The sequence below is a fragment of the Corvus cornix genome, chromosome 1 (genome assembly GCF_000738735.6).
Source record: "Corvus cornix cornix isolate S_Up_H32 chromosome 1, ASM73873v5, whole genome shotgun sequence".
NCBI classification, from domain to species: Eukaryota; Metazoa; Chordata; class Aves; order Passeriformes; family Corvidae; genus Corvus; species Corvus cornix.
The window spans coordinates 48,183,288-48,203,093 of record NC_046332.1 but is presented as its reverse complement, the minus strand read 5'-3'; the positions used below and the strand labels follow the sequence as shown (position 1 = coordinate 48,203,093).

Sequence of the window (19,806 nt, the reverse complement as noted above, 5' to 3'; positions counted from 1 at the left end):
CCTAGGTGTTTTCAGTGTTCAGCAGCAGCTGGGTGTGGCTTTTGGATGCATACAAAAAAATTCTGTACAACTCCTTTTCTGGGTGTAGCCTGAAGGCTGTAGCAGATGTCATGGACTGCTGCTCCACTCACCAAAAGCCCATCAGAGAGTGGGGTTGGCGTTTCTGGTTTTGTTTAAAAGACATTTTTAAAGAATTTCTGCTTTTTTAGCCTTGATTCCTACAGAAATGTAGCTCATGTAATCAAGAATGTGTTTCTTCTCCCAGTCCCTGAAAGTTCTGAACTGTGGAGCAGTGGCTAGCAGAGTCACCTTGATCTCTCGGTTATTGGAAACGATCATTCTTCAGACAGTCTCAGTCCAAACGACCAAAAAAAATACTGGTTTATTTGGAGGGAGGATCTGAAATGCTGGGAGATCAGGAGGATCTGAAATGCTGGGAGATCAGATTATTTATTCAAGTGCATGGGGAAATCCCAGCAGGTGCTCTGTGGAGCTCCCACATCCAAAACTGGGTCATGATCTACCCTGCAAGGCTCTTGTCCTTCCCTTTGTACCTGCCCTTGGCTGTAATTGGAAGTATCTCTCTGGTGCACCCCTCAGTGCCTCTGGGACCCCCTCCTGGCTGTGCTGCAGAGACTGGCTTTGCTCTGGCTCCCCTCCCTCCTCTCACTGCTGCTGGGCTGCCACAGCCGCTTGGGCACCCAAACTGCAAGCTGGCAGAAATAGCTCTAATCCAGGGCAGCTCCCTGAGCTCATTCACACTGCACTTCACAGGCAGTGCCAGTACAACAGAAATCAGCAGTCAGGATGGTTACTGCTGCCAGGAAAATACAGGCTTTAATAACTCCAACTTTAAAGCCCTGGCTGTCCCTATAGCTGCCCCACAGCTGTCCCCAAAGAATTACTGTTGAAAATTATTCTCCTCGAAGTTGACTTTCCAGGCTGACCTTGAATTCAGTTTCTCCTAAAAGGTGTTTTTGAAAGCAGTACCTACATAGTTGCAGGCAACAAGCAAAGTGCTGCAGCTGGATGCCAGCAGGGAGTAGAGGGAGGGTGCTGTTCGCCCAGAGACCAGGAGCTGCAATGCAGAGATGCCAAGCACTGAACCAGGCACCCTGGCTGCTGTCAGGTATGGAGAGAGACTGCCACTTCCAGGCCACAATTCATCCAGCCCAAAAGCAGGTGTCTCAAACTGGTCTGGTGAACCAGACCTTAGAAATACCCAGTTTTCCTCCCCCAGCACAGAAATGCTGTAGGCACCCACCTCAGACAGAGAGATATGCGTCACAGGTATTTACAATCAGGTGAGAGAAAACGTAATCGTCACCCTGATCTGAATGTTAGCACAAGCAATGCTGGCTTTTAAGAATATCTACATACTGGAGACAATTTCAAAAGGCTGAGTCATTAAGAAACAAGGCATGAGAAAGACAAAAACTAAAATCACAGATGAGACACTTGACAGTTTAAAAAAACAGCTAAAAATTAAATTTCATTTTTGGCCAGTGGCATCATTTCTGGATGCAATGACAGCTAGGTAGCTGCAGTGCTGGGATAAGACCAGCTCCAATTTTTCCCTCTCGCACCCCTTCTCCCTGGCTCCACCTGCGGTCTCCAGCCTTACAGCATAATATAAACTCTCTGGGACAGGGACTGTCCTTCCCTTCTCTTTGTATGTCACCTAACACAAGGAGGCTTGTCACCCTTGTCACGTTGTGACAAGGTTTCAAAAAGGCAGTGCTGATGAAAAAACCTGCCAAAGGTTAATCCCGCCTGGGTGACAGTGCTGTTGTTAGGATGTCTTTCCCAAGATCTTCCCATTTCCCATCCTCATTACCCACTGGCTAACGGGTCTCAGGGCACTGATACTGATACCACAACCACTGGCAAGCTTGTTCTCAGTAGTGTGTCAAAATCATGAAAATACATAGACAGATACACGCCCTTCCTTGTGTTAAAGGAAGCAAATCCTAATATAAAAATATTTTTTAATAAAAAAGCAGAGCAGAACACCAATACACTTTCAGGAGGAAATAAGTTTTTCCCCTTCTGAAGTAAGTGTCAGCCTTGGACAATTAAGACCTGGAGCCTCCTTTCAAGCTCAGACAGATTGCAAACACCAGCACAAACCTTGTTATGACAGTATTTTGCTCAATCCGGGCTCTGAGTTCTTCGTTCTGATGTTGCAGCATGGTGATTTTTTCTTCCAGTTTTAAATTTTTTTCAACCTGCAGCAAAAGAAGGTTTGTTAAGTCTGAAGAACACTCAGCACCTGATCCTAGATAATTTGTTCTATATTAGTCTGTAGAGCAACTTCTAAAATTTGAGGATAGGTGGAGGTGGTTATATTGACTGCAGCTGAGACTTAGAGATCTGACTCACACCACCACATCATACTGATGAAGTAAGTGGGGCCATCAGCAGAGCATTAAGCAGGGGCAGAGCTGAACCAGCCCTTACTTCTAACAGAGTCCTCGAGGAGGAGGGTCTTAGTTTTGTTCAGTGCAAACAGATGTTTTCTCCAGAGGTGCCCCCACAACTTTTGTCCCCCAGGGAGCCAGCATTACCAGATGTTGGAGAAAGTGCTGGTGACACTTCAGGAGCATGAGGATACCCAGCATGGAAAGTTGCCCAGCACTGTGGCATGAGTGATCAGTCTAGTGATGAAGGAGAAGTGCAAGATGATGGGATGTACATCTTTCAGACATTACAGTCTGACATCCAGCCTCCAGGATTATGATTCCTCAGTTATGGAGAAGAAAAGAGTCACCCACCAGGGCAGGATGATGCCCCAGCAGCAGCCTTAGAGTGCTGCTGCATTCTCATGAGGTTGGCTGGCCTCTGGAGACTCTTCTCACTACTGCTGACAATGTTGGCTTAAATGACAGGCTTAAATCAGACATTTAACTTTAAGCTGTAATTAATTGAAATTAATCCTACCCCAAGCACAGGCAGCTTTTATTCAGCACAGTTCAAGGTCAGAGTTTAGGGATATCAGCAGCAATGTAATCAAACATCAGTAAGGCATGTTCCACAGCCTCAGGTGCCCTGTTTTCCCCAAGCTTTGAATTTGACAAACTTCATCCCCTTTGTTCTTGGTTTTTCAGCAGTTTAAATTTTGCTGAACTCAACGCTTTTGAAAGAAAACAAGATAGGACAGGGTAAGCTTATCTCTGTGTGAGCTTGGTTATTGTATTTCCCAACCTTTTATAAAGAACCAAAATATTGTGCACTGGGGATAGCAATAACTCACACAATGGTGGAGACATCAGTTTTAGGTTGTGTTTTCTGCTCTATGCAGGTAATTGTAAAGGATACTCCTGTTTCTCAGATATTCTGGTCTGTCCCAGTTTATTTTGTTAGAGCGGAACATGGATTCTGGCCGTGTTTTGAAATGCTCTGAGAGAGGAATCACCATCACGGGCTCTCTCTCTGCTTCTTCAGTAATTTTCACAAGTAATAGCTGTGCCACCTTCATTTCCAGCCTCCCTTTCAGCTGCCAAGGAGCCAAGGCTGACCCTGAGTTAAAAATGCCCTCTTGCTCCCTTGTGAGGCACCCCAACTTTCAGAGCATTTGGAGATATCCTGTAGGTGTTCTGGAACTTACAAAGGTATATCTTGAAATGGAAAGCAGTTGTGCCTTTTGACCACAGCAAACCCAGTGTTTTACTGTGATAAAGGGCAGGAACAGGACTGTGTGCTTGTATGCAGTTAATGAGCAAAAGCAGCTAAATGGCCAGGAATTATATAGGCTGTTGTTTGGGTTCTTTTTTCCTGGTGTTTCCAAATTCTGGCTTAGCTCCAAGAGCAGCACGTTGGAAGGAGCACAGATAATAAGCCTCAGTTGCAAAGTGGCACTTTTCTCTACCTCCACTTACTAAAGCATCTGTTCAGCAAAATAATCATCGGAGTTCTCAAATTTCCCTGTAAATGGAAACAAATCCTGCTGAATGCTATGCTGAACCAGCTGCCACAGCTCCCAGCTGAGGTATTGCCTCATCCTGTCACCACACTGTATTTTACTGTCACTGCAGGTTATGCTGTACAAAATTAATCCCCTTTCCCACAAAAAATGTAATTGATGGTGAACTGGGGAGTTCTTCATTAGGGAATCCCACAAGCAAAGGATGAGAAAACAGCACAGCCTGCAGAAAAGCATTATTGGAGGGCTGGGGAGACCTTTTCTGGAGTAAGCCTTGCTAGGAACTGCTTGCTGAGTATTGCTAATTCCTACATGGCTCCCTAAATGCCTGCAGGAGCAGCAGGAAGACACACCACGGTTCAACCTTCCCCCACTTGCTCTCTCCAGCCCTAAAAGGCTACCTGACTCCTGTAGGGGCATGTGATGCAGGCTGGTGTACCATAGATTAACACAAATTTCCCCTTCCTCCTTTCTTCCTACACACTCACCTCACTGTCTGACCTAACACGCTGAGCAGGTATTGTATGAAGAAGCAATCCAGATCGATGGATGTGAACCTCTTTGACCAAGTCTTGCCCCCACCTCATGTGTTTATTCACCCCTCTTAAGTTCATCTGCTCTAACCAAACTATTCCTTTATTAGCTCTGCGATGTCTCCTCTGCAGAAAAAATGACAACTCACCTGTTTTTCTAGCTCCATGATCATCTTCTCCTGTTGGTGAATCTGGAGGTTCTTCATTTCCAGAACATGTTTTAAGCTCTTCAAATCTTTTTCTAAGTGCAGATACGGAGCTTGCACAATCTAGGAAAAGTATCAGTGATTTGGATATGTCAGCCATAAATACATCTTAAGCCATTAAGAGGGAGATTCCTTAATGGAACCCTGTGGTTTAGGAGAATCAGTGGTGTGAAAACTACCTGGACCTGGTCCTCTGCAGCCCATCTGACCCCTGATTTTTCTCCTTGACACCCCTTTGGCTAAGAGTTGTGACTCTTCCTCAGAGCTCAGTATTTGGGGTCTCAGCTGGGACCTGCCCCCCTGTCCCTGGAGTGAGGATCCCATTGCTCTTCGTTGAATCAGGTGATGTGTAATACTTAGAAACGTGTCTCGATGCCTGTATAGTTAGAGTTGTCATCTACCTTCAGCTGTTCCTCAGTGTTTTTCTTCAGAGCCTCTTCAAACCGGTCTGCTTTGGCCTTAAGAGATTGATTCTGGAAGGTGAGGGTGTCTATCTGGTCCTGGGGGGGAAACACACCAATTAACACATCAACTGTATTACCAACCCTCTTACATTCATACTGGTCAGTCTGCACTGTGAAACTACCAGGCAAGCTAAACAAAGATTATAAACCCCTGTAAGGGGATATATTTTTTATGTAAGGCCTCTTGAACATAGAGTGGAGTATTTGATAAGCCTTAGGGAATCACAAAATCCCTAAAACACCTGCAGCTGATGATAAATCACCCCATCACCTTGTGCTGGATGAGAATAGACAGGTCCTTATTGGGAGACCCAGCATTTGTATCACATGCATGATTGTGTGGTCCTTAGAGTCCAAATGAGGCAGGAGATACCTGCTTCCTTCCCCTTTCTAGGCTTCTAACAGGGTAACAAGAAGTGATGAGTAAGTGGTGTGGGCTTTAAAATGATCATCATTTCATCTCAGAGCTATACGTGGGAACAACATGTTATTTTAAGCAATCATATTTCTGTTACTATCAAAGGCATTTCTGTCTATACAACACCTGTAAAAGCCACAGTTGCTGTGAAAATGGTATTTTTATCTTTCACAGTTGTGATTTCTTGTCTGGAACATTACATCATCCCTTATTGCAAAACTGCTGGCGTGACTGGAGCTGTTGCAGCAGTGCAACAGTATGTGCTAGTCAGGGCGTTGAAAAATTGTAATTCATCTCTGCCTGTGAAATCAAACAGGGCTTGCATTATTTGCTGTGGCATCTTTACTTGTTCACACATGTCCAAACCTAGCTTGTGTCACGGGGGCACAGTTCTGCCCTCCACTCCTTATGATTTCTTCATCTAGGGAGTGAGAACAGCATGGAGTTTTTAGAAGGGTTAGACAATCTCGATCTTGGTGTTAAACAGTGGGATGCGGGAGCTGTGATGTGCAGGGCTGACCCGGGCCATCCACAGCCTGGCTGCACATCGGGGCCAGTCCTGGGGCAACCCACATCAGGGACTGCACTGCCCTCCGGTGGGACTGGAGATGTGTCTACAGCATGGGACCAGCTTTCCCACATTCAGGCAGCAGGGAGGAGTTTATAAATCACAGACATAGGCACAGGGCCAGGCAAGGAGATGTTTCTGAGCCCTGGGGGTGCCTGTTGGCAGGTACCATGTAGACAAGGTGATGCTCATAGCCACTGCAGGTGCCAGAGTCCTCCCCACCATGCAGGAGAGAGCTCAAATTTGCCAGCAGGGTAAAAAAGACATTTCTTGCTTTATCCAGATGCCTTTTTGTCCCTTTAGGTTTTCTCTCGTTTGTGAACCAGCCAAGGGAGAGGAAAAATCCTGAGTGTTTGCTGCTAGATCCCAGTTTGGACAGGCAGAGCACAAGAGGTACCACAGCTGGTAAGAGGCAACAGGCTGGTGTGCTGGCAGCAGGCAACGTATCTGGGGCTGCCCCGTCAGCTGCTCCACAGCACCATTACAAGGTGGGAAATAAAGAAACTGCTAACCTGGAGTGACAGACGCAGCTTTTCAAAAGTCTCTTCTAGTTGTGCCTTTTCCAGTTTGTGAGCAGTATTCAGTTCTGGAGAAGTTACACAGACATGACATTACAGAGTGAAGTCCAGCAAAGCAGGGTCTGAGAGCACACGTCATGAGCCAAGCGCAATTTGGGATGCAGTTTTAGGACGTGGAAATGGAGCAGGAAATTGGTAGCAATGTGCCCTGTGACCTTAGGGAAATTGTTCTGAAAATCAGAATTTCCTGATCTTTCACTTTTTGCAGATACCTCTGTTTCTGTGTGACCAGATTCTGATTTTTCAGAACTGCTCAGAATTCTCAGCTCCCAGGCATTCTGATCTGAAAAGGGTCAGTCTGGCAATGGGCCATTTTCCAGTTCAGAGTTAGTATCCCTAAATCAAAGAATTTTAAATTGGATACATTTAAAAGCTTGGGTTGCAATTTCTTTGGAGAGAGAGAAAAGAGGGCCACCACCTCAGATGCAAAAATACAAATGACAGTGCTTCTCCCCAAGCTGTGATAGATGAACTATGAGGTTTATTCCAGTAGTGAGACAGAGAAGACAAAAAACATTATTAAATAGAATAACTCACCCTGGACATACTAATAACCAGAAGTTTCATAAACAAAGTGAATTAAAGCTTAATCTCTAAAGCAATGGCATCCAACTGTCATTCAGTGCAGTAGCACCTGCATTTTTAGTATATGGACACTGTATCTTTTGTGTTTTTTTTCCCAAAGCCATGGGTTGTGCCCTCTAACCCCTGCTCAGCAGCCACAGTCCCAGCAGCGATGATTCCATCGCCCCAGTGCCGAGCTCAGCGCACTCTCCCGCAGCGGCTGCTGCAGTGCCTTTTCCAGGCACAGGAGGGCATTTCAGACCTGCACCAGGAACAGGGAGCACAAACTTTGGCCACCAGACCCTTGAACCACAACTGAATTTTATCATCAGAAAATACGAACAAAAACGGAGAGAGAAGAATATCCTCAAGCAAGAAACAGCTTTTTACTTATTTATTTTCAAAATCGCATATGTTAATTTATAAATGCTATGCTAGATACCTCCTCTGCCCATGAGAGAGGGGAATAGACTGTTCTCAGTTCATACTATGCTCTGGACTGTGTCTCTAACTGACACAATGCAGAGCTAAGCAATATGGCTTGGTTTGGGAAATGTGGGAAAACCTACTGGAGATATTTAAATCGTAGAAAAAAATAGGGAGATTGTACAGATAACTGTTAAATGTCAGCTAAAGCATGCACAAAGGCATGTGTTCAGACACTGAGCTGGTAGGGAAGAAAGAGATCTGTCTGCAGCATCAATCCCGTGGCCAAACTGTAACACAAAATAAAGATAAGAGTGCTGAGGTGCAGATTTGCACCAGTGAGTGGCTTTGGTCTGCTAAGCATGGCCAGACATTTGCTACTGAAAATAATGAGTCTTGTTTTTAGAAGCAGTGTGGGCATTTAAGCACCTACATTCAGAGATATCCCAAGAGCTCTATCCTCCTGAGCACCCGAAGATTAGGCTCTTGAAAAAGTATGTGTGCGAAGTGATGTGGAATTTGGATTCTATTTTAGCAACACATAGAGAAAGCCTTATCTTTGACCCAGAGACCCCCCTCAGATAATTTCAGGTCAAAATTAGATGCTATACAGACTGCAGACATCTCTCCCTCTGCCCTAGCATGAACCTGGTGGTCCACCCCACGTGAAAGCACTAGACCAACACAAATTTTCTGTGTAATCTGCTCTGGAGGAAGAAACACAGTGTCATGCTCCTGCTCTGGAGCAGCTGTGTAGCTGTTGGGTTGTCTTTGGCTTACCTTGAATCTTGCAGTCGTTCTCATCCTTCAGTACTGTAATGGCCACAATGTGGCTGTTTTCCAACTGGGACATTGCAGCTTCATGTACAGCTGTGATATCTTCCACCTGTTCCAACAACAGTGAGCACAGACATGGGACACATGGTTAGACAGGCTGTGGCACACTGACAAGCCACTGCTGGAGAGCTCCAGTGATCTGGAAACAACAAAGGGATGTAGTGAATGTGTCACTTCCAGCACCTGAGCCAGTTTTGCCATGTTGATACCTTGAGTGGTAGCGTGTAGTCACTGCTGATGGTATTTTTGTTCTTTTAACTTAATGGTGATGAAGAAGTACATAAGAAAGCGAAAGCCCTTAGGTGGAGATGCTGTTTATTAAATGTTCAGAAGTCTTGACATTCCATTAATCTAAATTATAATAATGACCACATGGCCCACAGCCATCATGGGAGTGAGGAGTGCAGCTGGAAGAGGGCTGTGGGCAGCCTGTGTTCCATTGCATCCTGTGTGCTTGGGACTCCTTCAGTGTATTGTTTTGTTACTAGACTTGGCTAAAGGCAAAGTGAGATCCCCAATGATGGTCTTTTAATATGCATCATTAAAGGAACTACAATGAGAAGTGGTAATCAAGTTTAAGTCAGTGGTCCAGAGCACATTCTGAATGCAATGCATCGATTTGCTTTTCCAGGGTCTGTAACCACACTGATCTTATTTGATACATTTAACACAATACTATCTGCCATATCTGCCAAGATCCTCATTTACAGTATTCACATTTACAGTAAACAGCTGTTCATGGCTAAGTGACTTGACTCCAAACACCTTTATTTGCTCACAGTTATGTAAATAATGGTAGAAAGTTACTGCAGCTGAGTTTGCTTTGACTGGAATAAATGTTATTTCGCTGCTTTTAACTGTCAAACATACGTATTAAGTAACCCACCAGAAGCAAAATTTCCAATCATATTGGAGAAAACATGCTCTTAGAATGAAAGTTGGGCATTTAACATGGAATTTAAAATTGTCCAAACTAATTTTCATAATAATGTGGGAGGTAACTCAGTGGCGAAGAACAGTTTCCAAAATAATGGGGAGTCAGTCTGCTGATACATTGCATGACAGAGCTGAGAAAGGTGGAGGGCAGATGACTCAAAGGGCTACTGATGGGGCAAGGACTATCACCTGACTTTTTCCAGAGCACAGTGTCCTCGTACATGATGACTGTAAGCTGAAGCCTCATGAGTATTGCCATATTCTTCACCTCACCCTTGCTGAAGCCTTTATTCCTACTCTAATTGCTTCTCAACTGAACAGCACCCCATAGGAATTATTATGCTCAACACCAACTCCCTCACGAGGTGAAGGGGTCTCCTCTCCCTGACACCATCCTTGGCAAGTTATTTATCTACAAAGCCAATTAAATATGTCCCAAATGATCTACAGGGATTTTTCTGTCTTCTGTGTGTTTCACATCCACATCCCAAGCGACTCATTTTAATCTTCCAGTGTGACGTCCTGTCTGCAGTTTTTCATGGCAGATAGTCAACTTGGCATTGGGAAGCAGCTGCCTTGGATGCTAATTCCAACTTCACCTCTAATTTACTCTGTAGGCTTGATCACCTCACTTAACACAAGTCATGTTTATTTCTGGCTATGGAAAGTACCTCAGGTGGGATTTTAAGGTTTAATAAAGTAAAATCAAGAGGAGGCTCTAGTGGGAGAAGTTCAGTAAGCTGCTGCACAAAACAGCTTGAGCTGAGCACCTCAAGTGAGAAACACTGGCAGGACAGATCACAGCCTTTACTTTGCAATTCTGCCTTTAGCTGCAAGGAGATGTGAGAGTGCACTGGCACACAAGATCAGTTTGTGAGGAGTTTGGCTCTCATGCTCTGCCACATCCTCACAGACAGCTGAACCTCCAAAACCTGACACAGGAACTGTGTCTCCAAAGAAATAACAGCTATCTGGCAGTGAACTAAGTGGTGACTGAAGCAACACAGCATGGAAGATTAGGTTGTGACGGGAAACCATGAAAGCAGAATGACTATCTTCCAAACTAGATGTATGGATACAGAAATACATGCAGATCCATGGTCAGAAGGATTCTGCTGTTGTTACTGCCTTCATGAATGCAAATTCAAATCCCCCCAACAGGGATGGGCAGCTCAAGGACAAGGCTTTCCTCATGTACAGTATAAGAGCTCCATTTCCTTGGCCAAGAAACACTGTTGGTGAGCAGCTTTCCAGCACAGCCTGTCAGCCTCCCCTGATCCAAGAGTGCTCAACACAGGATGGGTATACAGCAGAGCAGGGATTCAAAGGGAAAACCTGCTAAAACTCATCATGCTAACCAAACTATGAATTGCAAATGTGGGCTAAAACTCTGAGATAGTACGGTCACAGCAGCACTTTCAAAGCAATGGAGAGGAATGTTTGTGTTACCTTCAGTAATCAGGGAACACGGAGCTCTGGAGCAAACCCAGAACCATTTGCCCCACAGAGGGAAAGATGTGTTTCCACTGTGATGATGAACAGAGTCACAGCAGATGAAAACATGAGAAAAATAAGGATACTTCTAGTCAAGTCCTACAACGACCTGTATCACCCTTTCTTGCGCTGATCAGCTTGAGAGAAGAAGAACCAACATCTGTTCTTGTGGTCCTGAGAGCTTGCAGAAATACTTCAAAGAGTAGCAGAGCTAAGCTATAAGCTATTTCAGCAAAAAATTAACAAATCCCTTCACAAATGCTGATGTCGAGTGATCCAGGAGAGGCAAGCCTTACAGCTAGAGCCAACATTTTCTACCAGGCAGACTGACACACTGACACAATGAAAGGAAAAAAATTGTCAAGGCTTTTGGGAACATGACCTCTCCTTCATATCAGAAAGAAAAGCAGAAATTTTGAGGGGCATTGCAAGAAAACCAACTTGTATAATCTGAAATGAGAACCAAAAGACATGGCTCAGCACAGGTTCTAACCATTTAGAGAGAAATATTTTGAAAAATCTGATGTAGAACATGAAAATCTATTTGATAGCACCTTCTAATACATCTTTGGAAATCAATTAATTAACAGAAATAGGTAGTTTGTCCAGGACAAAACAGCCCACTTGCATAAAGCCTTTGTTTGGCATGTTACAATCAGTAACAACTATCAGGCTCAGCAATTAAAATAGGTAAAATCCAGTGGGAGTCCTTCACACCCCTGCCCTGAAGAATCAAACTGAATTGCACAGAGGTAGCCAGGGCAGCAGGCATTCTGAGGCACAGGCTGGGATGCCCTGTGTCTGTCTGACATGGCTGGCTGATTCACGTGCCAGCAAGGACAGCTCCCAGCCCAGGAGGGTTTTGCTGCATCAGGAGCCTGGGTGGCAGCCCCATGACAGCAGGGGCTGCGGCATGACAAAGCCTAAAGGCACAGATTTACACACCACACCTGGGTGCAGCAGGTTCACATGTGAGAAAAGCCCTTGTGATCTGTGGTATTGGGTAGTGGGTAAGAGTTGCAGCTGGAAAAATCAGGACAGAATCCACTGCTCACTGAAGGAAAAATGGGAAAAGGCCAGGTAAAGGCATTACTGCCATAACCCAGTGCCCGATGTTCTGCCAGCATGTGAGAGGTGCCCAAAGGTGAGTTACAGTATTTGTTCTGGCAAAACCAGACAAAAGTAGCTGCTTGTGAGGGTACTCCTATCCAGTACAGAGAGCAAAGCAAGGAGAAACTCTTGGGATGTACAGTCCAAGAGATTAGACTGAATGGTGGGGCAGCAATCAGGGGACCCAGAGAGTATCATGTGCACAATGTTTAGGTACTATCCCTTCACTGTACTGCCCTTTAACTAGCATTGCAAATAACAATGGGCATGGCTCTGCTGGCCTTACCAGTGTGGAAGAGGTTCACCCTTGGTTTTAGTCATAAATTGACTAAAATAGGTGGGTTGAGGAGCAAGTATGTGTGGGCAGCAGAGATAATGTGAATATTTTTATTGTAAAACATCAGGAAGCATGTGAAGACAAGACATGGCAATGTAATAGACTACTGTGTAGAAAAGCAGTAGAACTAATAGGGAGAAACAGCAGTAAAGATATTCAGGATTACATTTTTCTACTTGTAACTCATTACCAGTGTCTTCACGTTTGAGTGTTCAATACATTTCATTACCTGAACCCTATCTACTAGCATCAACTATTCTTCAAAGGCAGCAGGTGGAGACTGACCTGATCCTGATGCTCCAATCTGGCTTGTTCCAGCTGCAGCCTGTGTTGCTCCTGCAGGCTCTCCTTCTTGGTGTTGTACTCCTCCTGCAGTCGCTGCTCCAACACCTGCATCTCCTCCTGCTGCTGCCTGCGGAGCTGCTTCCCCTCCTCCTCGAAGCGCCTCTCCAGCTCCTCCTTCTCGCTCAGTAGTTTCTTCCATCTCGCCGTGTTGAGGTCTGTGGAGGAGACAGGACCACACAGTCCTCACACTGTCCAGGACCAAGCAGAGGCATTGGTCTACTGGTTTGTAGAGCAATGAGCTTGGTGGTTCTCACCCACTCTGTTGTACAAGGGGTATGACTGACCACTTGACCAGAAGGATATGTATCTCATACATCCCATTTTCGAGCTGTTCAAAGCTGCTCATCCCATAAACCTGTCTCCAGCTCCAGCAAGAACCATTCAAATCCATTAATTCACACTTGCTTAAAATAATTTTGTATTCAAACCACTATCTTGTGTGCTTCATGGTGTCAGAGAGCACAAATGAAAGGCTGATACTGAAGGCAATCAGAACATGTGGAATTTTTACTTTAGTGAACTAACCAGTGACTGTATCTCAGAATTCACACTACTGTTTTCCAGCAGTTCTATCAAGTCAAAGATAATCAGTCCATTTCCCCCTTTGGTTCCTCACCTTTATTGTTCCCCAGGTCCCAGGAAAGCAGTGTCACAAACATTGTGTCCTCGGCCTTTTGCTTTGCTAAAGAACAGTTGCAATAAATCCAGATACTGAAGACTTGATGCAAGTTGGACAAGATCAGACAGACTACATTTAAAGAGCAAGTTTGCTCACTTGTAAAGATCTAACAGGTAAGAAGTGATTAAAATCATCATGACCATAACATTCAGAATACTAGAGAAGAAGGCATGGGTTTCTAATGGTCCTGCTACATCTTCTTTCTGATTTAGACCCATAGCTGATTTAGAAAGATGATCAGGTTTTTGAACAAACTGATGGCATATTTATCCTTCCTTTGCCTTTCAAAATGCACATGCCGTCAACAGACCTGTATGGCATTTTAAGTCAGAGGATTGGGAGTAGCTGTCTCCATGTTGAATGTTTCAAACCCATATATATCCCATGGCCACATACTTATTCAATACCTGTATTTTTCTGCCTCCTTCTACTGTGGTGTCAGACTGCCCTCATTTCTCCCAGGGTAGCAACAATTTGTCCAAGTTACCAGTGCTGTGCCCACAGCTCATGTTAGGTGCACCCATGCAAGGTAGTTTGGGCACCCAAGCTAACCATTCCCTTCCCCACATAGTTATTTTTCACCCTATTTAGAGCTCTGCTTCTACACTTACTGGACACCAATATCCAGACTTGCTCAGTAAGTCCAGACAGATAAACACTACTGGGCTCCTGTTGTGATCCTGGTATTTTCTGGAGCACCGTGAGGGACTCTGTCCCTGTCAGGCTCTCTGCTCCTTACAGAAAGCAAGTGAACCAGTGAGTTTAGCACCTCAGTGGGAGCACATAGAAAGCTTTCCCACTTGCCTTATATCCAGAATGGAATGGTACATTAGCTGGAATGTCTTGTCTTCTGGCAGTCTGGATTACAGCTCTAAACCCTCTCTCTTGCTTTTTGCTTTTTTGTTATCTTTGGCATGTAAAGTGATCCCAGAGCAGGAGGGGTTATGCTTGCAGCTCTGCCTTCAGTAGAATTCAAACTTACTCAAGCTTTAAATAGGAGCTCCAGCCTCTCTAATGAGATTACCCAGCACACAGGGAGGGCTGGGCAATGAAACAATGTGCTCTAACCAAAAGAGAGTCCATCTGAAACACATCCTGCAACCTGAAATACAAGACTATTCACAAATCAGGCCCTAATGCAGGTGCAAAACGGAGGGAAGAGGGAAGCAGGGAAAGTGCACTTGCATGCCATGGTCCCCATAAACCCAACAATGCTACTGGAGGCAGAAAATGAGGAAATTTGCCCTATAAAGAATATGAAACACCTCTAATGAGAAGGAGTGATCCCTACCAAGTCTCAGACTAAGACAAATGAGGCTGAGGACTGAAGTGTTGAGTAAAAACTGAATCTCTTCTTAGTAGGGAGATGGACCTTTGGGCCTGGCTCTCCTGGGACAGGCATAGGAGAAGGCAACACCCATGGAGCCCAAGGGTCTGTGGCTCTCCTTCTTGGGGAGCAGGAACCAGTGTGGGAGAGCCTGCCCTGCTGGAGCTGTGGCTTCAGCGTGTGCTCCTGGTGAAACAGCTGTGACACCTCCAGCAGGGACTCTGTAACAGATGCCTGAACAGAAGACCTGCTGATGCTGCTGCAAAACAGTGAACTGAGCTTTCAGGCATCAAGACAGGGATACTGTTAAAGTGAGCTACTCCTGGAGAAAAAAGAAAAAATCACTCAGAAAAGTTATATGAATGTATTACTGACACGGAACAAGACAAGCAGAGCACAACCACTACTGGTCTGTTGGGAAAAGTTACACCCTGGTTTTCTTCTTCCTTCTCTGTAGGTATCTTCATTGCTGCTTACAGGCTGGAAATGACTCTGATGCAACGTGGCATTTCCTGGGATGACAGCATGCTGGGTTAAATGAGACCAGCTACTGCAGCTTCCCTACTCCCTGGGCACTGAGTGCACAACAGATGAGCAAAACCCACTTCAGGCCAGGCTGGGAAGGTGAGGGAAAGGTAGATGTCACTACTGGACTGACCTCCCCCCACCACACACAGTCGGAGCCACAGTGCAGCCTCCCAGCCCTGGCACTTTGCACTCAGGAGGGCAACTCCTGGGGGAACTGGGGGCTGGCGTCTTGTGGCCTCACAGAGGGACTGTTTCCTTCTGACACAACAAATGGGCTCTTCTTCCTGAGCCTCGGCCCCAAAATCACAGACAAATCACAGCCACTGCACTCAGGTTAAGGGTCCTCTGACTGGGTGTTATATCCAGGAGGAGATGGCACACAGGCTTTGGCTTCCAAACTCTCATGAACCCAGGCAATACAAATTTTAAACCTGACATCTGATTGCCTTTCCTTCATCTAGGTTTTTTATGCATCTCCATACCTCCTCTCAACTCACTTCACGTCATTGGTCTGACAGCAAAGGAGCAGGTAATTCTGACATTTAATTTCCATTAATTTGAAGGGAAACAGCTGGTATTCAAAACCTCTTTATTTCAAGAGACTCAGTGTTGCAGCTGAAAAGTGCTTATATTTATAATTTATAAGGATCGGTGTCTTGAGTGCAGAACGATTGCTTGTCATGTTTTCCTAGCCTTGCTATTTCTAGCAAAATACGTGAGCAAATCTTATTGCTTAAAATAACAAGTCCCTCAGCGTTTATAGAGGCCAAGATTCCTCCCCAGACCTGGTAAGGGAGAATCACTTTCCTAGTTCACCCATGCTGGTTTCAGATGTGGTGTGATACTTTCCCAGCAGTGCTGGGGGTAAAAGTGCACAGTGTTGTCTGAACCTCAATATTTTGCCTGGCTCCGGAAGGATGCATGTGTCCCGATGCTATTTTTACACGTGGTCCATTGCTGCTATTGCTTCACCAATGGTTTTATTTACCACAAGAATTTTCCTTAAACATAAATTCTTACTTTTCTGAACAGCAGTTTTTCTGTTGCAGTTTCATTGCTTTGCATAGCAGAATCCTGTAGTTTCTGCTGAAGTTAAAGACTGCATGCTATGAAAACCAACCCAAATTGTAACTCTGAATTACAGGTATTGCCTCAACAACCAAATGTTGGACACACTGCCTCTATCAACCCTGGCTAGTCCAGCCTTGTTTTACTGATTCATACAGGCATTTGCATCAGTGAGTCTGGCATGGTGAATTTATACATGAGCAACCAGGAATTTCTGACCAACACACATGGTGTTTAACTGGACTCGTTATTTTTAAATTAATGAGAAACTACTTATTAAAGTGACGGAGGCAAGTCAGAACTACAGCTTGGTTGTAGTCAAAACACGCTCTGATTTTCCCTGAACTTCTTCACAGAATCACCCAAGACTGCTGTCGTCAAATAAAGGACTGTTTCATTCTTTATTTGTGTAAATCTTGTACAATGTTGTGCAACACACAGATTCATCTGATAGTGAGACTAAAATAATCCTCCTCTAGCACAGGTGGGCTGCATGTCTCCAGCAGCACCCTCATGTCTCCAGTAACAACCTCAGCTGGAACTGCTTTAGAGACTGCAGAGAACTGTGCTGATGAGAAATGCTCTCATGTACATGGCATTTATCATCTCGCCTTGTCCACAGTTCGGTTGTTTCACAAAATTAAGTTTTATAATTTTATACCAAAGGAAAACAGACTGCCCAGCAATTTTTGACTTACACTAAAAAACATAGACCATTACCTTCCATATGTAGGGATTTATACTATGATTTTTATTGCTGATGAATTATTTCACATTCTGCTGAAGTGCAATACCTGCACATGTTCATCTTTTTGTTCGTCCCTACTGGGAGTCCTTCTACCTGGCCATGTTGCATCTCAGGGTTGCACAGAGAGGATTACCTCCACCAAGCAGGTGACCAGCCACCTGTGCCACTCCTAAACAGCCTCTACCCAGCATCTCCATGTCTCCCAGAGTGATGGGAGGAAGAGGTGGCCTGTAATGACTCCTCTCCATTACACATGCCCACAGGACCACTGTGGAAAGGGCTCTCTCACACCATCTTTCCCCCTTCTGAGGAAGAAAGCCCATACACCTCTACAGCTCCTCTCCCTTCTGAAGCGGTACAGCTCAGGCTGCTTTTCTGGGGTGTCTGTGGTTCTTAGCAAAACGGTCCCCACATGTGCCATCAGGACTCAGCTTTGTGCAGAGGAGGTGTCTGTTGCTGCATGTGCAAGGGCAATGGCAAGGGCAGGCAGTGCAGCGATCTCCTGTTACTGAACATGCTGCTCTGTGACCCCCAAACAGACAGGCTGTTACATCCTTGGCAAAGTTCTCTTCTCCAGCAAAACCACCAGGGATTTGTATTCACTTCAGCTGTACAAACATGGTGTCAATGGAAGCAGAGCTCTTTATCTCCAGCACTGAACCTCTCTTTCCTTCCCATGTCACTGCCACTTAAAAAAGCACTCACAAAAATGAGCAAACCCAACCTGCTAGATTGAGGTAGGGCTTTCAAATGAGAAGTGGCTATTGAACCGAGAGCTTCAGATGTGCCCAGCCTAAAGAAAGCACCAGTGGCAACAACTCCTCTGTAAGAGCTGTAGAGATGCAGAGGATGGGGAAGGCAGGCATCAGGGAATAACTGGAAACCTGTTTCGCTATTGCAGCAGTATACATTGGCAGTGGGGACAATAAAGCTCTCCATGAAATGACAATCAGCCTAAGAATTTCAGAGGGGCAAAGCAGGGAGCACAAGCTGGTAAGCATCTGAAAAGGGCTGTGCTCAGCTTTTCTGAAGTGGGTTGTCATGGGCAAGGTGAAGGCAAAGCACAGGGAGGACCTGCAGCTCTGCCCATCCCACAGGGGTTTGGCCTGAGCACTTCATCTTCCAGCCACATGGCACAATCTGTCCTTAATGGGTGACCCAGGAACTGCGCTCCCACATGCAGGGAAAGCTGAGAGGTCCCCCCTATTCACAGCTCCAGTCATCAGTGGTTCCAACACCTTTTGGTACTCAGGGTGTCCCCTCATCCAGTGGGCCTCCTCTCCATTTACCCTGGGGTAGATGAACCCAACATCACACTCATTCTGGGGAGATTTAAGTCCAGAAGAACTCAGCCTGTTGACTGAAGCCAGAGCAAAAGCCCATCTTCTCTCCCAGGAGTGGCAATATCTTTACACTCTCTCTCCTGTCTAGATCAAAAACCAAAAAGGAAAAGAGGGGCATGCAGATATATAGGGAATACACACACAAATGGGATGCATTGCTCTTTCTGCCTTTCAACCAGGAAGAGACCTTAGAGATATTAACAAGAAAATTCTGGGCTTGGTGTCCTTGGGTTTGTTTGCAAAACACAGCAATGTTCCTAAGTTAGCAGTGCATCCCCAGTCACTGTGCACTGCAATGGTCCCAGGTTCCCACTCCTCATCACACTGTGCTTTCTCCTCAGCAGTGCTGGTGTTTGAGGACAGAAGCCATGGGTTCATGAAAAACAATTTGTCTAGTAAAGATGATGCACAACTGGCTTCAGCATGTGTGGTAATGGGCCCATCTGCACAGCAGAGAGGTGAAATCAAGGTTCCCTCCGAAGTCACAAAACCGTTTGCCAGTGGGCTTCAGGAGACACTTCATCACATGTATGCAGGTTCCCCAGGATCAGGTCACAGGGAATCATAATAACTGCTTTCATGTAAAGTGAGAAAATCACTCTGTTGTTACTTTTCTTGTACTACTTACCAACTTCCTCCCTGATCTTTGCAAGCTCGACTCCTAACTCCTTTATTTTCACAAGGGCATTTTCATTCTGTTTAAGGAAAAAGAGAGAGAAATACGTATAGTACCCAAGTTTATGCCAGATAAGCAGTTTCACATGTTCATTTAGTAAAGCAGATTAGATTGATTCCTCATACCCTCATACTACTTTTTTTTTTTTTTAGGGGAGGGGAGTGGGATTATAATGAACTCATTCAGTTTTTAACTCAAGCTTAGGAGCCACAACTCACTGGCTACAAGTACCTTGTATGCCTACGAGTACATGTGCACACACTCACGTGCACACAACAGCACAGAATACTCTATTTACTCCTGTGTGTCTAAAAAGACATTTGTATTTTTTATGAATTTGTGGTCAATCTGCGTACCATTTATAGCTGGACTGCATGTACAAGATGGATTTATTAATTCTGCTAAAATTCTTTCATCCATTTAAGCCTGCATTTAACCACCTCCAACCATATCAATATGCTCACAGAGTCAAACTTACAGAGCAGATTGCTGTACTCACACCATTCTAGGCATGGGGAGCATTCCCATACAGACACCACTAATAACCTGATGTTCATGCCTATCTCCACATTTATTTCTGTGATTTTATTTATTAGGGCTCCTTTCCTTGTCTAGTCTCAGAAGAAATCTGAATATTAAGGAAGTAAAACAGATGAATTGGCTAAAGGAAACTTAAAACGTATTTACATGAGCAAGGAG

At 44.9% G+C, this 19,806-nt stretch overlaps 1 protein-coding gene and 1 long non-coding RNA gene across 5 annotated transcripts in view; one reads left to right on the top strand and one right to left on the bottom strand.

Annotated features, from left to right (window-relative positions):
• Positions 1–19,806, bottom strand: part of MTUS2 (microtubule associated scaffold protein 2) — a 269,885-nt gene that overhangs the window by 6,002 nt on the left and 244,077 nt on the right. For all 4 annotated transcript variants that reach the window (XM_039565864.1, XM_010400285.4, XM_010400284.4 and 1 more), the window contains 7 exons: positions 19,060–19,126; positions 12,679–12,893; positions 8,460–8,565; positions 6,624–6,697; positions 5,063–5,161; positions 4,605–4,724; positions 2,131–2,228 (listed from right to left, as the gene is read on the bottom strand). In XM_039565864.1, coding sequence (XP_039421798.1) covers positions 2,131–2,228; positions 4,605–4,724; positions 5,063–5,161; positions 6,624–6,697; positions 8,460–8,565; positions 12,679–12,893; positions 19,060–19,126 — 779 coding nt within the window. The remainder of the gene's footprint in view (positions 1–2,130; positions 2,229–4,604; positions 4,725–5,062; positions 5,162–6,623; positions 6,698–8,459; positions 8,566–12,678; positions 12,894–19,059; positions 19,127–19,806) is intronic.
• Positions 12,888–16,769, top strand: LOC104689897. Its single transcript, XR_002045629.3, has 4 exons — positions 12,888–13,530; positions 15,202–15,368; positions 15,734–15,801; positions 16,417–16,769. It is a non-coding gene; the product is annotated as an uncharacterized LOC104689897 (long non-coding RNA).